Raw genomic sequence first — 18,588 nt, 5'->3', positions numbered from 1 at the left:
TTTTCCTTTATGTCCGAGGAAAACCCACTATGAAATCCATAATGTCTTCCCACTTCCAAGTAGGAACATTCATAACTTGAGTCCAACAACCCATCTTCTTATGCTCGACCTTTACTTGTTGAATATTAGGTCATCGAGACATGAATTTCGGTATGTCCCTTTTCAAGCCTTCCCACGAATAGATATCTTGAATTTCATGATACATTTTGGTGACACCCGGATGAAAAGAATATCGGGAACAATGAGCTCCTGCCAAAATCCTATTTCTCAAATCATCAATATCCGGTACACATAACCTACCTTTGTACCTAAGTACCCCATCCCCCTTGGAGAATGACTCATTAAGCTTACCAAGAACCGATTCTTTCAACTCCATCAATAATGGATCAACATGTTGTTTGGACTTCAACTCAACCACTAAAGATGATTCGCAGTTATGATGGATCATAAAACCACCATTTGTAGGATCGTCTAGACGAACACCCGACCGAGACAACCTATGAAAATCTTTCACTTGGTTTTTGTTAGTTTCTTCCACATGAGACACACCACCCAAAGTCATATGTCTTAAAGCATCCTCAACCACATTAGTATTGTCGGAGTTGTAAAGGACACTCATATCATAGTACTTCAAAAGTTATAACCTTCGCCTATGTTGGAGATTCAACTCCTTTTGAATAAAGACATATTGAAGACTGTTGTGGTCGGTAAAAATGTCCATATGTACCCCATAAAGATAATGCCTCCATATTTTCAAGGAAAATACCACAGCCGCCAATTCAAGATCATGAGTTGGATAGTTCTTCTCATGAACCTTTAGTTGTCAGAAGCATATGCTATCACCTTCCCATGTTGCATGATAACACAACCCAATCCTACTCGAGAAGAGTCACAATATATCACAAATGCTTCTGTACCCTCTGTTAAAGCCAATATTGGAGCATAGGTAAGCTTGTCTTTCAACAATTGAAAGTTTCTCTCACATGCCTTCAACCATTCGAACCTAGCCTTCTTTGGAGTCAAAGTCGTTAATGGAGATGAAATTGAGGATAATCCTTCAATAGAACTTCTATAATACCCCGCTAACCCTAAGAAGCTTCAAATGTTGGTAGGACTCAATGGTTTAGGCCAAATCTTGACCGCTTCCGTCTTTTTTTTAATCTACTTTTATCTCTTCAATAGACACAATGTATCCATGAAAAGAAACCTATCTAAACCAAAACTCTCACTTACTAAATTTAGCATAGATTTGAGCATACTTGAGGACTTTCAATACTATCGTCAAATGGTTAACATGGTCACCTTCACTTTTGGAGTATATCAAAATGTCGTCAATAAAGACAATCTCAAACAAATCAAGGTACTTTCTAAAAACATGATTCATGAAGTCCATAAAAGCCATCGGTGCATTTGTTAGTCGAAAATACATGACTCAGAATTCAAAATGGCCATACCTAGTTCGAAAAGTTGTCTTAGGTATGTCAATTTTTATAACTCTGAATTAATGATATACCGACCATGGAGTTGATAAAATAAATCATCGATCCTAGGAAGAGGGTACTTGTTCTTTATGGTGACCTTATTGTCGAGAAGCAATGCACATCCTAAGAGACCTATCCTTTATTCACACAAACAACACCTGGGCATCCCATGGAGAGATACTTGGTTGTAAGAAACCTTTTTCTAGTAAATCATTGCTTTGAACTTCAACTCATCAGGGCCCATCCAGTAAGGAGTGCTTTAAATAGGGTGTATCAGGCAATAAATCTATGTTAAAGTAAATTTCGCGCTTGAGCGGAATTTTGGGCAAGTCATTGGGAAAGACTTTCCAGAACTCCCTCACTACATGGATCGACTCAGAAGGAGGGGTCTCAGATTCAATATCCTTGACCCTCACTATATGATCAATAAAACCCTTCACAATCAACTTACAAGCCTTAAGACATAAATATAATTCGAATCTTTGGAGCTAGTCTCCCCCCGTTGCACTCTACAATAGGTTCATTTGGGAATTGAAACCTTACTACCAGATATCTATAATCAATTGAGGCAAAACAAGAATTAAGCCAATCCATACCCAAAATCACATCAAAATCCAACTTATCAAGTTCTATCAAGTCTACCAATTTGATTCGATTGGGAAATTACATGGAACAACCTTTATAACCTCTTCTAACATGTACGGAATCACCCACCAGGGTAGAAACCGAAAGAGGTTCATGAAAGACGCCAGGAAGTATATTAAATATCGTTGCTACCAAAGGAGTGACAAAGGACAAGGTATCACTGGGGTCCAATAATGCATTGAATTCAATAGAAAATACTTGTAACGTACCCATAACAACATCCGTCGAGCTCTCTTGATCACCTCGGGATTGAAGGGCATAAAAGCGATTTCTTTTGAAAGCATCGGAGTTTTATGCATTGGTGGGAGATTCCGTAGCTTCTCTCCCCTAGGCTACCCAAATTGGACAATCCTTAATTTGTTGACCACTCTTCCCATAACCATAGCAAACACCCATACCAGCAAGACTCTTCGCTTCATGCTTTTTATCACACTTGGCACAAGGGTTTCTCTCCCCAATAGGACCACTCTTGTTTTCTCCTTGTGTCCTAGGGATATTCCTTCTCCCTTGATTTGTCTTTGTAGATTGAGGGCCTTGGATTAGAAAATAACTTTTTGAAACTTTGTTTGTCTTGTATTCCAAACCTAATCGTGGAAAAATTTCTTTCATCGGGCATTGATCTCTTCAATTCTCTACCAACTTGCTTAAGCTTTTGTTCCTTGATTTGTTCTGCATGGACCATAAGGCGAGAAATGCACATGTTTAAAATTAGCATAGCCGACATACATTCATTCACCATAAGATCGGATACCCCCATAACAAACTTGTGCATCTTTGCTCTACAGTCATGCTACCATGGTGAGAGCATACTTAGATAGTTGAGTGAACTTCAAGCAATACTCCTTCAAACTCGTATTCCCTTGATGAAGATTAACGAATTCTTGCATTTTCATCTCCCTTAGTTCCAAGGGAAAGAAACTATCAAGGAATGTCATTTTGAACATTCCCCAAGGGATCCGACCCTCTCAAGCTGGCCTCTCATCCTTTCATTGTTCATACCAAACTTGAGCCACATCTTTGAGTTGATAGGCATACAATTCCAAATTTTCTTGAGGAGTCACACTCATGGAATATACCACCTTAAGTACCTATAAGCCCTTGAGAGTCTTTCTCCACTTTGGATCCAAACAAAGTAGGGGGATTCGTCCTTGTGAAATTTCTTATCCTTGAAGCGGTGGTGCTAGAATTGGGATTCACTTGGACCCTAGTATTCCTTGCAACTTGAGTAGCCAACACTTGATTCATACTATGGATGACATCCCTTACCTCAACATCAGACATATCTCCTCCCTCTTTAATGGGAACTTGAGGGTTTTGAGGAGCTTGAGGGGGAATCTCCTCATTAGCATTCTCCTCTTCAGCCCTCCTAGAATTATTCCTCCTTGTATTCATGGCCTATGAGCACAAAAAATGATTAAAAGGAAATAATGAAATAGGATTAGGACTCCAAGCAAGATCATACAATAATGAAGAAAGGAAGGTTTATAATTATCTCATATCCTCCTATTCATAAAGGTGGCGCAGTCTACATTTATTAATACGACTCTACTTAATATGGTGTGTGGGACATCAACCCTATTCTAATCCCAAAACCTTATACTATGATACTAAGTTTTTTAACGCTCGGGATCGCCCCCTAGACAGTACCAGAGTACTCGACCTCGAAGAAGTCTCATACTAACCTCTTAGCATAATCGTAAGGCAAAATGAACTTTTAAAACTTTTACATGGTGAAGTGTACTTAGACTTCTCACGTATTATATTTGTTGTTTACGTAGACTCTTCGCTTATAAAGTTTACATAGACTTCTAGATTAGCAATATAAGCGATTCATGATCATATTGTAACATTGTCTCGCACCAAAATCTATTTATAATATTTCAACAGAAGTCTACAAATAGGGTCTTAGCCCTTTAGACATAATAATCTTTAGAACAAATGTACATAAGAGAAGATTACTAGTTCTATTACCATCAATAGAGAAAATATAAAGTGTCCACTAGTGCATATGTCCTCGAATCTTTGAGGACCTACCACAGTGCCTTGGAGAATAGAAGTCCAAGCTTTCTTAAAAAACGGAGGAGAAACCAACTAGACGGAACCTATTCTCATAATATAAAAAGCAAAAAAAAAAGGTTTAGTACAATTAATGCACTAAGAATGAAGATATGCGAAAAAAAATTTAAAACATGAGAAAAGGACATTTATATGTAATGCATGCATATATAAGGTTTTGAAAGCCAAATGCATCAAAAATACAATAGATAAGCACGTAATTTCATAATACCAAGACTTCAACACAACATGACTTTAGCCCTTCCTAAGAGTTCACTAGTGCAATGTAGAGTTACCATCCCATACTACCAACCCTACCAAGCATTCCCATAGAAACCACCTTGTCATAATCATTTCATAATTATAAGGAACCACCTACAACAACCTTCCAAGTATACTAGTGCAATGTACAGGTAAAATCTCATACCCCACTTCTACTTAATAAACTCATTCGGAGTTATAGACTAGTTCATACTTCTTCATTGCTTTATTACTTTATTACTTTAGGTAAGAGCAACCGTTACCAACATATACCATGGGAGCTTCCATGGAATCAGGTTTCATAAAGCCCTACATTGAAAAAGGGTGTTCACTTGCCAAGGTGAAACATAGAAGCTAGCTATTATGTGGATCCACTAGCTATATCCTACGGGGGCATGTAGCTTAGGGGTAGTGAGATTGCTTCTAGAAACCCAGCGTATTTCGTTAGCTAGAAGGATTTCATATCATGAGTAATCACTTGGATGATCCAGCATATTTCATTAACGGGAGGGTCTTTTCCTCATTGTTCATATCCACTCGGTGCTTAGTATACTACCCAAGTTACTACCATTTTTCTCTTAGATGTATCTACATCTATCAAGAGTAATTTATCTTCATTCAATACAATTCGACATAAAGCTCTTAGATTTATTAGGTGAGAATGCACTTTCACCCTAGAGTCATCATATATATGTGAGTAGAACCTTCATAGTCTTGTTTATAGTTTTTCATGAGAACTGTACTTTCAATAAACACAAGAGGCCATTCTCATTATACATGGTTTATACTACACAACAGACAAGGTTCAAGAGAATGCAAAACCATCCTAATTACCTTTCTTGCCTCCTTCCATAAGCCATACACCGTGCAACCAAATTCAAACTCTATGTAAAATATCCTTCATCATATATACAACCCTAGAATTTACCTTCTTTTCAAGGTTAGCAATCAACTATCATGATCATCCCCATATACATTACAATAGCAAGAAAACAAGATTTTATGGCTAGATAATCATCAATTACAATATATCACATTCATCTCTACCCAATTCATCCAATAACATTCATGAAATTACGTCATAGGATGCACATGGGTTCTTGAGATATCTTCAAAGTATAATTCATCAATTAATCCCAATATAGTAAGAATATAATGCATATAACATAAAGAAAACGATTTTGGATTGAATCCATGGCAAGATCACAAGCCCTAGTTTTTGGTCATGAAATGAAATTCAAAATTAGAAGCTTTGAAGGGATTCATGGACAAACTAGTCCATGAATCAATATCCCCGTACCTTATTTGATGATTGCCCACAAATTTGGAGTAAAAAGTTGGACAATTCGGTCTTCTTCTTCAAGCTTCAACTCCTCTTCAATGAAGGTTGAGTACAGAGAGAAGTGAGAGAGATTTGGGGGAATTTATTTGAATGGGTAAAAATGACTTAAAACTAACCCTAAACCAATATATATATTCACTCCCTAAATTACCAAAACTACCCCTAAGATAATTGGGTCTTGTTGTGAAGTTAAATTGACTTAAAAAAGATGTGAATAAATCTAGGAAGTGGTTGCACGTCGCTGGGGTAATTCTAATTATTTTTGCTAAAATCCAGGTCGAGGAAGTGAGCCTCGTGAAGGCCCCACCTCATGAGGCAATTTTTCCCTGTCGTGTGTACACTGCATGATGCATAGCAGCCTTGAGTTCTTGGTTGCGCGACTCGTAGCAACCTTCAATTCTTGCGAATGTTCGGGTCCTCCTCAAGGACCTTTTGGGTAGTCTTTGGGGAGTCATGACTGGAGGTTTGGACCCTATATACCATATTTTACCTATTGAAAGTATTTTTGCAAGTTTTAGACTTCATATGACACTCTGAAACCTTCACCAAACATAGGGACGTCTACTAGTTCAATTTCCGCTTGTTTCCGGACATCAAGGTCTTTCTTTGACACTTAGGATCTAATACATCTAAATTAACTTCATTATATCAGTCTAGGTCTGGAAACATCATTTTAATCATTATTAGGTAGATGAGGCTCTTGACTAGGTTCATAGGACTTTGAGGTGTTACAATCTAGACAAGTGATCGGCGACTTGGTTCGCTGTCCCTTTGCAGTCTTTCACTAAAAAATTAAATCCTTGCAACAACAAAACCCATCTAATGAGTCGTGGTTTTTCATCCTTTTTGACCATCAAATACCTCAACTACGAATGGTCTGTGTGTACTATGACCACAGTCCTAAGCAAATAAGAGCAAAATTTCTTGAATGAAAACACCACAACGAGACCTCTTGTTCTGTAACTGTGCAATTATTTTGGGCTGCATTTAGAGATTTGATTGCATAGTAAATAGGCTGAAGTATCTTTTCATGCCTTTTCCCCAATACCACGCCAAGCACAACCCCACTAGCATCACACATGACTTTAAATGGTTCCCACAATTTGGAGCAATAATGATGGGGACAGAGACCAACTTTTTCTTCACTCTTCAAATGCTAGAAGAAAAGTATCATAAAAGACAAATTTATTCTCATTTTCAAGCATCTTGCACAAAGGATGTGCAAATTTTAAAAAAATCTTTTATGAACCGCCGATTGAAACCTGCATGCCCCAGAAAACTTCTTATACCTTTTACCGAGATAGGTTGATGAAGTTTTCCTATTACCTCCACTTTGGCCTTATCCACCTCAATACCTTTCTCAGAAATTCGGTGCCCCAACACTATGCCGTCTTTTACCATAAAGTGACACTTCTCTCAGTTTCGCATTAAATAACAATCTTCACACCTTTTAAGTACCTTAGCCATATTGTCCAAGCATTTACCAAAAGAAACACCAACAACCGAGAAATCGTCCATGAACACGTCAATAGTGTCGACAACTATGTCGGAGAATATCAACATCATGCAACGCTGGAAGGTTGTTGGAGCACTGCAAAACCCAAATGGCATGTGTTTGAATTCAAAGGTCCCATACGGACAAGTGAAGGTGGTTTATCTTATTCTTCCGGGGCTATAGAGATTTGATTGTAGCCCAAATACCCATGAAGGAAGCAGTATCATCCCTTTCCTGAATGTCTATCAAGCATATTATCCATGAAGGGCATAAGGAAATGGTCCTTCTCTGTCCAAGCTTTCAAATTTTTGTAATACATGCAAGTTCTCTATTTAGTCGTCGGTCGCATCGGAACAAGCTAGTTTCTTTTATTCGAGACCACAGTTATACCACCCTTCTTAGTCACACACTGAACCAGGCATGCCCAACTAAATTTCTGTGATGGGGTAGATGACTCGAGCATCCAACCATTAATTAATCTCCTTCTTCACTACCTCATGCATAGGCGGATTTAATATTCTCTGATGCTCGATCCTAGGCTTATAGTCCGACATGAGTTGAATTTTGTGATCATAAATACTGGACGGATTCTGATAATATCTAAAATAGTCCACCCAATAGCTCGCTTGAACCTCTTTAGTAGTGCTACCAAACACTCGACTTGTCGCCCATTAAGATATGCCACAATAATGACTGGAAGTTTCTCATCCATACCCAAGAATGCATACGTCAAATGTGGGGGTAGAGCCTTGAGTTCCAGTTTAGGTGCATCTTCCACAGATGGTCTTGCTGGTGGAGTCTCACGATTTTCCATATTCAAGTCCAACTTTTTAGGCTTTGGCTAATATTTGCACCTATCAGGTGCGGCCACGAACTCATCATAATCTTCGATGAAATCAATCGCGAAGTTCATTATCACTGTTGTTAACGCCTCAACACCCAGTCTCTCCTCGATTTGTGCCTCCGAACCACTCTTACTTCTAAAATTTGTAGCAGATACTGATTGGATCTCACCACTCTGCTTCATGGACCTACAAATATTGAAAGTCATTTTTTCATTGTTAAGTCCTAACTTCATCTTCCCTTTCTCTATGTAAACCAAAGCACGCCCCGTGGCAAGAAATGGTCTCGCAAGGACAAGAACTTCAAAGTCAACCTTACAATCAAGAATAACAAAATCAGACTTTCACTAGCATGTCATGGAACACTCCAATAGGCCTCTTCATAGTTCTATCCACCATGAAAAACCGCATTGTAGTTGCTTTCACATCACCCAATCCCAACTTCTTGTACATGGACAATGGCATGAGATTAATTCTACCACCAAGATCACATAGTTCCTTGGAGAAGTGCAATAACCCAATGGTACAAGGGATAGTGAAAGCACTGGGATCTTCCTTTTTCTGAACAAGGGATTTTTAGCAACATCACTACAATGTTGCAATTTATCGTCATCCTCAAAACCACATATCTCTTCTTTGTAACCATATACTTCATAAATTTCACATAACCAGGCATTTTATCTAGAGATTCAATCAACAGAGCAGTGATGGAAAGTTGTTTTAGTATAGTGATGAACCTGCAGTATTTTCCTTCTTCAGTCTTCTTTGCTAATATTTGAGGAAAGAGAGGTGGAGTCCTAGGCAAGTGAACCATTATATTTGTGACCACATCCTCTTTTTCACTCGCATTCTCGTGCTCTCTACTAACCTCTGTCATCTCATTATCTTTTCAAGGATCAATCTACACCCCAGACGGCATCAGTGGATCAATGGTTGCTTACCCCCTCAATTAGTAACCGCCATACAATTCCCATCATTTTTTGATTCTGGATGGTGTCGCTTGGAAGAGTTCCTGGTTGCCTTGAGTTCATTGTGGTAGACAACTGATTAATCTATAGATCAAGATGCTTGATTGAAACTGCGTGAGCATCAAACTTTTTAGCAATACCAGATAAGTCGTCCCTCATCTCTTTAACATTCTCATTAGTTTCATTGAACCTTCTCATCATCTTCTCCATCATATCCTCAATTTGCGCCAGGTTACTGTTGACATCCCAAAAAGGATGCAACATTGCAGTGACTCAATTAAAATATATTTAAAAGAATTTTAAAAGGGTGAAATGGAAAAAGGTTAAACGAGTCGTCACCTAATTTTAGGATAAATAGGAAACTAATTAATAAATTAACTTAAAAGAAAGTCTAATAAACCAATCAGTTCTAGGTAAAGAGTACAACTTATTTCGAAGGTAAGGGATTAGGTACCCTTCGAAATCCACAAGTGTGGATCCCGTCTAAATTTTTTTTTTTAAATTGAGGAGGAGAAAAAAACAATATACAATTATGATTAACATGTGATATACAAAAATAGTAGAATAAAACAATAATATAAAAAACGGCCAAAAGTTTGCTTAACATCGATAAATACAAGATAACAAATAAAACATATAATTCGAACTTAATTTGAATAGCTTCAATGGGATTAACAAATAAAAATATATGAACTTAAATTAGATTTCTATCTTTTAAAATGGGAGGCCTCCAAAACAACCAGTGAGTTTTTTGTCATTGGCCAATTGAACATATAAAGAATAATGATAAATATTAAAATTGAAACAAAAGAAAGGATAAAATAACCACACAAAACCATGTGTACAATGAAATGGAAAACAATTAAACCCACAACTATAGCACAATGGATAAAATAACCACACAAAACCATGTGTACAATGAAATGGAAAACAATTTAACCCACAACTATAGCACCAAATTAAGATTTTAGAAGAAAGAAAAAAGAATTAAAAAATGTACAAATCAACAAAATTAATGACTGTCAACATAAGAATCAACAGAAAATATATAAAATTAACAATAAAAAACTAAAAGAAACAATAGTAGACAAAACATACGCATTGTTGAAACATTTAAATAAAATGAACAAACTTTATAAACAAAAAGTAATTGAATTCTTATAGCAATCGCAATCAAAACAAAGAAGAAAACTGCAGAGAAACTTCCAATAAAATATGAAACAAAATGGTAAAAAAACAAGTAATCAAGCAGCCAAAAAATGAAATAAAATAGAAATAGTTTATTTACCGGAGTTGGAGCACCCAAGAGGTGAGAAAAGAGCTAGGAGATCGGGTTCTCGCTGGAGAAATCACGGAACAGTAGCGTGACAAAGCTCTGGCTCGACAGAGTACATGTAAAATATACAAAAAGAAAAGGTAGAGGGAACAATGGGTTTGTGTGATGGGTTGTTGGGCGGCTTGAAAGGGATTTTGTTTGTTGTTGTGGGCTTGGTTTTGCCGGTGGGTTTGGGGTCTGGTTGTCCGAAAAATATAGAAAAAATGGGGTTGTTTGGGTCTGTTTTGGAGAGTTTGGAGGTTGTTTGGTTGCAAGTCGGGTGGAGGAAAAATGGTGGTTTAACAGTTGTATTTTGGGTGGTCTGGAAGTTGGTCGGGGAAGACGGAAAAAGGAGCTAGTTTTAAGTTGTTTGCTGGCTGGTATTCTGGTTGTTTATTCAACAAGGGTGGTGGCTGGCTCTTGGCTTCCAGAAAAAAGAGAAAATGAATGGGGTTTTGGGTGGTGGACTCGCTAGATTCCAGCGGAACTCCGATGACAAGTAACTGGAAAATAATGAATTATAAAAGAATCTCTTAAATACTACAAATCTGAAAATACTTCTACATTTTATCCACCCCCTTCAATCTAATAAGTCAAATATTCTACATATAGGAAATTTATTAAAATGGGCATAATTTATGGGCTTGAGATCGTGGCCCAAAATTTGTTGGTTGATAAAATATTTGTATATGCAAATTATATCCGTATTTGAATGAATTTTGGACTGTGAAAAATATACAAATTAATACATTAATGAATGTAACAAATAAAATGAATATTATAAAAAATGTTATGGGGGTAACAATGACATGTAAAGAATGCAATTTAACAGAAATACTTATTTTAAAAAAATGAACAAACATTTGATCGTATGACTGTGACAAAATAATATAAATAGAACTAATCGACAAAAATCCTAATATTTTTAGAAAAGGGATTATTATCAACAAATTTCATTAAAATGACAAAACATGTATTTTGAACTATCTAAAATAACATACTCAAAAATTATTAACTTTAAAACTATCAGACCATGATTTTGTGTCAACAACTTGTCCCTTTGTTTGATTAAGATTGATGAAAAGATCCTCGTAAAACAAATTTCACGAACCCAAATTTGGTCTTATAAACATAAAGCAAAACAATTGAGACATTAGTAAAGATTTTGAGAAAGACTATACGTCTGTCGATTAGGATTAAAATAATAAACAAAAGACAGAAATTGATTGTAAACTGAAAACATTCACATACCTTCTATGTTACTTGCAAAGTTTGATAAAGAAAGTAGTGTACCTTTTTGAAAGGAGGATAATGTGAATAACATGTCACTTTGAACGAGGTGACAACCCTACGAGTCTCTTTGAAAGGAAGATGACCCAATCTGAACATAACATGTCACTTTGAACGAGGTGAGAACCCTTGAAAGGCGGACAACCCAACTTGAACTTAACATATCACTTTGAACAAGGTGACAACCTCACTTATCTCTTTGAAACGAGGAAGACCAATCTTGAACTCAACATGTCATTTGAAGGGAGATGACAACCCAATATTGAATATAACATGTCACTTTGAATAAGGTGAAAAACCAATGTGTCTCATTGAAAGGCGAATGACCCAATTTAAATATAACATGTCACTTTGAACGAGTTGACAATCCAACGTGTCTATTCGAATGGCGGACGACCCAAATTGAACTTATCACATCACTTTGAATGTGGTGAATATCCAATTTGAATATAAAATGTCACTTTGAACGAGGTGACAACCCAACGTATCTTTGAAAGTCAGATGATCCAATTTGAATATAGCATGTCATTTGAAGGTAGATGACAACCCAACGTGTATCTTTGAAAAACGGATGACCCAACTTGAATGTAACATGCCATTTGAAGGGAGATGATAACACAATCTTGAATATAACATGTCACTTTGAACGAAGTGACAACCCAACATGTCTTTTTGAAAGGCGGACAACCGAATTTGAATATAACATGTCATTTGAAGGGAGATGAAAACCCAATGTGTCTCTTTGAAAGGCGGATGACCCAACTTGAATATAACATGCCACTTTGAATGAGGTAACAATCAAACTTGTCTCTTTAAAGGCGGACTACCATCTTGAATATAACATGTCACATTGAACGAGGTGACAACCCAACTTGTCTCTTGAAAGGAAGAAAAACAAATTTGAATATAACATGTTATTTTGAACGAGGTGACAACCCAATGTGTCTCTTTGAAAGGCAGATGAATTGATGATAATTTATTGATTTTAATGTGGATTTCAATCAAATTTCATGATGAACCCATTCTCCCTTCAAACTATAATTTTATCTTAAGTATGGACTTTGTGATCTTGAATTGATGTTGATCGAATTATGATTCTAGCATATTGAATTGCTCTTGCCTATGCCTACATTGTAATGTGATGAGGAATTATGTGATATTTGATCAATGTGGTTTGAAGCTTGAAGATTTGATCTCTACTTCCTATATTTTGTTAATATATGGCATTCACTGTAACATTGACTCTATAATGCATGAATGTGGGATTCACTTGTGTGGAGATAATTGTATCTACTACCTTATATTGAGGTTATTGATGAATTTTGGGTATGAATCCTTAATGATCAAAACAAAGGAGTGTTGGTAAGGATTAATTTACATTCTCTTAGCCTATAGATATGCAATGCTATATACATGATGTGATCTAAGTTCTAGTGTAGGTGAAACATGATTTAGATTTGGTTTTTATGTCTTTAGATACTTCTCTAGATTGGTATTGTGGAAATATTATGAATGTTGATTATGATGATAAAAGTAAGAAATACTAGTAAGTAATCTGTCTCTGTACTCTCTAATGTCTTGTTGATAAAGTGTACTTGTTAGTAGCATGATCTTGTAGTGGCTTACGCATGAATTCTTTTATGATTAGAGTACATTTAGTTAGTGCCCGATATATGAATTGTTGATGAAAAAGGTGTATTGATCAATGATGATCAAAGGTCGATGAGTTGGTAATATTGGTTCTTCCTCTCTACTTTCTTATAGCATTGGTAGTTTATAAGCGGTCGTATCAAGTAAAGAACCCAACTATGAGGTTGGGGTCTATCCCACGAGGAAAATGATTTAGACTTAACTTTAACCTATTAATACTTCTATTTAGTCAAGTCCTGTCCGAAAACAAGAAACAAACAGGGTTTTTTTTAAAGAAATAAATGTAATTAGCTATTTCTAAAGAAACAAGTGACATGTTTAAAGATTTGATTTTTATCAAGTAATGAGAGTAACTAGGGCTTAAGTGTTCCCCACAGGTTTATAACGCGGTAATTCTAGCTATAACAATCATTTCCTAGTATCTTACATGCAAGATGGTAAGTTATGTTTCACTAATTCCTTGGTCCGTCAACTAGGGAATTTCACTCCGCACCTTGGTCCGGCTACGTGTGTGTGCTTTATTAAACCTTACCTTTACCTCATATTAAGCATCCTAATTGATGTATGGCTTAGTTGTTACTTTGCACCAAACAACACTAGCCTATTACATAGTGTATGCTAAATCTACGTTGATAATGCTTTTCTTATTATCTACCTCCTTGGTCCGACAAGTAGAAACAAGGCGAGTTTTAACGCGTGCACTCGTTAAAAAGACTTCTAAATGAAAGAATTATCAATAAATGCAAGACACTATTCTAGGATTATTATTTTAGCTAGTTTTTACCTTGTTAATTACCCATGGTTCCCACAACCCTAGCTATTGATTTGGTTACCCATGTTAATAATCACACAATTCATATTAGTTTGATAAGAATTCATACTTTTATGAGATTGCAGAAAATCAAGAAAATTACTTGAATTAATCAATAAGCTTGCAATAAACAATTTCTAGAAAATAGAATAATTTTCCAAAATCACAAGTTCACAACTAGAACAATAAAATCATAAAAATACCCAAGAGTCTACTCTCAAAAAACAAGGTTTTTACAAGTATTTATAATAAAAGAGTCCTAACAAAAGAGGAAAATTTATTTAATGAAAATCTGCCAAAACACACGTCTGAGTCGATGACCTAGATGACGGACCATCGAGGCAACGACGGACTGTCGTCGTCCTCCATCGTTCCAAACTAAGCTTCTTTTCAAGATGGGTACTGGGGATACTTTTTGTTGACGATGACGGATGTGCATGATAGTCGGTCATGGAGATGACGGTCCATCAAGAGCCTTCGTAGCCCCACACTTAGTCGGAATTCCCCAATCTTCATTCAGCATCTTTTCCTTCATACAAAGCTGGCCACCTACGGACAGTGAGGGGTTGACGGACCGTCGATGGCTCTGTAGGTAGTCACTTCTGCAGTTTCAGTATAATTCTTCCGCGTTTTCATTCTGGATAGATTTACTGCAAACAAAGAGAAAAATACATAAAAACTAATACAAAAAGGCTTTAGACACACACGAACCTTAAGGAAAAAGCATTGAAAGTGTCGTTAAACCACGATACATCAACACTCTCAGCTTAAATTCGTTTTTTGTCCTCAAGCGATGGACTATGTCTCACCACAAAATTTTTGTACAAGAGTATCCTTATTTTATCTTTCGCAATAATCTGACTATCAATCCCGATTATTTTCATTATGTTTATGCATGCTATCACTATTAGGCTCGCTCATGCGGATCAGACAATGATACAGACTCACCACACACCGACACCTGTCCTCTTTGATCTATCACTAAGGTACCAATTTTCCGGTATTTTAACTACTGTCTTCACATCAAAACAACGTCCTCCTTTTTCACACAATTATTTAAGTTTGAGTATAAGGATTATTTTTCAACACTCGCTCTCAGAACAACTTCACACCTTATTTATACTTATTGCCATAGGCTTGCTGTTATTTTCACTAATTCAAGTTCACCCTAATAGACTCTTAGGATCACGATAAGACTTTCTTAGCTTGTAACTTAGGCTCAGGGTCAGGTAGGGTACATTTGGATGTATTTTAGTGATTTATTGACCTCCTTGACATAACGGCTAAGCGTCCTACCTATTCATCATTTTATTCCTCCCTATTTCTTAATTTTCTTGTATTGTTTCACCTTGCTATTCTCCCTTCTTTTTTCTTTTGTGTAAGTGACTCTTTTCTTTTCTTGCTTGTATATTCATATTTTCAAATATTGTTTTTCACTGTTCTTTCAACTTTTCTTGAGACACTTTTATTTTCTTTTTTCTCTCTCCATGTTCTTTCAATCCCACTTTCCGGAGCATTCCTCATAATAGCCACCCTCAACTTATGGCTTTGCCATGAGTCAAGGTACATAATACCTAAAGTTGGGTCGAGGCCACAACAAGGTTTTTTTCTGCATTAGCCACCCTCAACTTATGCTTTTGGCATAAACTGAAGTGCACATGTCCAAGGAGGAACTACGGCCAACAAATTGTTCCCAGCGAAGATCAGTTGGGGCTAAAAGAAAGGTCTATTTTAAGATCAAATCATTTGGATCAAGAAGGGATTAATTTCATTCGGTTTTCTGTTATTTAGGCTAAAGATTGGCTATATTGAACAAGGGCCTATGGTCCTTTCCTAATATTCTATTACGACTTACTTTTAGCAGGACTAACCATGCAAGTTCTAGCTCTGTACCGATGGTGGAATATTCAAATTTTCCTCACAGTCACTTGACATCTCATTACTCTAACAAATTATCAGAAACCTAGTTCGAGTTTTAGATTGAGGATCATGTAGTGGTGTATCTCTATGTCATGCTCAAATCCACACATTTAACAGTGTTTTCTTTAAATCAGGATATCATATTTTTAGCAATCATGCTTCGGAGTCAATTTCTATACTATGTACTAAAGATACCAACATGCCGGTTCAACAATAAAGTAACCAGTCTCTTGGGGAAAACATAACACTGGTAAGAAAACCCCAAGAGAGGATCGTGAGTTGGGCTACTTAGACTTCACCCTAGAACTCACTTTCCATTTACCCCACCCCCAACAAAAAAACATGCAATTGTCCCCAATACATAAAAGTATATAAGAATGAGTGGTAGGTAAAGCAAACCTAAGGTGCAAAGCGCCGGTGATCAACAAGCTGGTGGGTCCGGTTTCTCAAAACCCTCTCCCTTTGAAGTAGGGACACCATCAGTATTGTCCCCAGCAGTGACCGCACCATCATTAGTGCTCCTTTCAGCCTCTGCAACTATGGTACTAGATGCCCGAGTAGCCACCTCGATAACCCTCAACAGGCGGGCCTCCTTATCAAGCAGCGAGGCTCTCCTCGCAGCCTCTAACTCATGGCGCTCCTTCTTCCGAGCCTGGGATTCATCCTCATCTCTAGTCCAGTTCCTCTTGGCACATTCTTGTGGTGGAGGTGGTGGCACATCATTAGTGGCGAAAAGGGCAGCCATCACCGTGTCCTCAGTAGGATCTGCAGAAAGGGCTTCACACTCAAGTACCCGAGCCTCTAGTATTGTGTCCAAGTCCTCTCTCAGACTCTCCACAACATCCTGGAGAGTCGTCATATCCACTGTAGGGGCTGGCCAAGCGAGAAACCGCAGCTCAAATTCATCCAAACTCTCGTGGACCTCCATGATCTTCCGCTCAGCGTGCTGGGCCATCTTTCTCTCCATACGCTCTTTTGGCTCACGAATGGACCTCTTCATCCAAGGCTGGATGTGATGCAGAACTGTGGCCATTTGGCCCTCTAGATTCTGGACCCTAGCAAGCGGGACAAGTGTAGCATATGGGATAGAGCGGGAGGAGCTCGGAGCGGTACTACCACCCGAAATAGACTCGACCAGAGTGGTTTTGGTAGGCTAAGATGTAGCCGGATTAGCCCCTTGGGCCTGCTCTAGCATGGATGCCAGGTTCTCACCTAGCGGCTGCACCTCTATACGGGGCCCTCTATTGGGAGACAACTCATTGGCTTCATCCTAGATGAAACCGATATATACCTGGCCAGGCGTGGTCTTGATCAAATAAATGTGCCACACAGGCACTCCTGCATACCTTCACAATGCGAAATTCATGCACGGAAATGGGTAAGTAGTAATGGCCCTAAAGGCCCTCTAGTGCATCACTGCCTGTAATAGCCATGCGAAGTCCACCTCGAACCCCGCAATTATGGCAGCCATCAGCACTGCACGATCCCAGGTGACAATATTATCAGCAGTAGTGAGGGAAAGGAAGTGTCAGACAAATAGTCATGGGAACTGGCTGTGAAGGGGAGGTTGGCCTTCTTGATACTCCCCTTGGGCTCCCGCACCCAATCGGCAGCCTCACCATCTACGGAGAGGTACTATACAATCCACCGCTTGGTGGTCTCTCTCACCTCAGTCTCACGCTAGAACCAGCCATCTTTGATCAATTTCCACCTATAGTCAAACTCGAAGGTGAGAGGAGTCCAGGTGGCATCAATATCCGCGCCCACATAAATCTGCGGATACCCTGTAAGGAAATGTCAACCCGCTTGTCGTGGACTCGAACGTACTCCATTGGTGCATGCTTGGCGGGGGCTGCCCGCCTGTCCAGCTGAGATTGGAGAGTCGCCCCATAAGAGGCGTAGAACTCTCGGACCATCTCCTCTCTATAGCGGCCTACATCTCGAGCCGTCCACTCCAGCCGATGTCGGGTGAATAACTCATGAATGGCCGACATGGTGGGAAGACTCCGCATGAGAAACCGCCGCTCAAGTGTTAGGGTCCGGGTCATGATCCCCTTTTCATTGGGCATCTTTACATCAGCGTAGACTTGGTACTTTCTCTCGACACACCAACGGTTGAGCTTATCAGCAACCGGAGCGGGGACGACAGTCCGGGGTGCTGGAGAAGAGTCAGCACTAGCAACCTCATTAGACGAGGAAGACGCACAAGCTTCTTTCGATCTAGAAGCCTTCACAGAGCCAGAAGCTTCCACAGAACCGAATGCCTCCACGGAGCCAGATGCTCCCTCGGATTGTGCAGCCGACCCAGAAGGTGTGCCGGTCAGTATGCACTCCTTGTTAGACTGGGAGGCAATGACTACGCCAGTCGACACACTCATAGGCATGGCTCTAGTGGGGCGGGCAGCATGGGTAGGAGTGCTGGTGCCTGGCGGCATGTAGTTAGGGTAACGCTCATCATCTGGACCTATGATAAGATGGTTCGACGGGGTGACAGACTTGGAATGGCCTGGTGA

The 18,588-nt window shown here is 38.5% G+C and overlaps 1 protein-coding gene across 1 annotated transcript; it reads right to left on the bottom strand.

The window, feature by feature from the left end:
* Positions 1–8,120: 8,120 nt before the first annotated feature.
* LOC107003754 lies at positions 8,121–8,998 on the bottom strand. Its single transcript, XM_015202042.1, has 3 exons — positions 8,765–8,998; positions 8,518–8,682; positions 8,121–8,435 (listed from the first exon to the last, which is right to left on the bottom strand). The coding sequence occupies exons 1-3, from the start codon at positions 8,996–8,998 to the stop codon at positions 8,121–8,123; spliced, it is 714 nt and encodes a 237-aa protein (XP_015057528.1).
* Positions 8,999–18,588: the final 9,590 nt, after the last annotated feature.

Source organism: Solanum pennellii, chromosome 11 (genome assembly GCF_001406875.1).
Source record: "Solanum pennellii chromosome 11, SPENNV200".
Lineage (NCBI taxonomy): Eukaryota > Viridiplantae > Streptophyta > Magnoliopsida > Solanales > Solanaceae > Solanum > Solanum pennellii.
This window is presented reverse-complemented; position numbering and strand designations above follow the sequence as displayed.

What these genes read in the sequence shown, in the direction of transcription:
- LOC107003754 (XM_015202042.1), bottom strand. Translation starts at nt 8,998, where the DNA reads ATGACAGAGGTTAGTAGAGAGCACGAGAATGCGAGTGAAAAAGAGGAT. An exon ending in TGAAATTTATGAAGTATATG is followed by an intron (nt 8,683 to 8,764) that starts GTTACAAAGAAG and finishes TCCCTTGTTCAG; the next exon opens with AAAAAGGAAGATCCCAGTGC. An exon ending in CTACAATGCGGTTTTTCATG is followed by an intron (nt 8,436 to 8,517) that starts GTGGATAGAACT and finishes CTTGATTGTAAG; the next exon opens with GTTGACTTTGAAGTTCTTGT.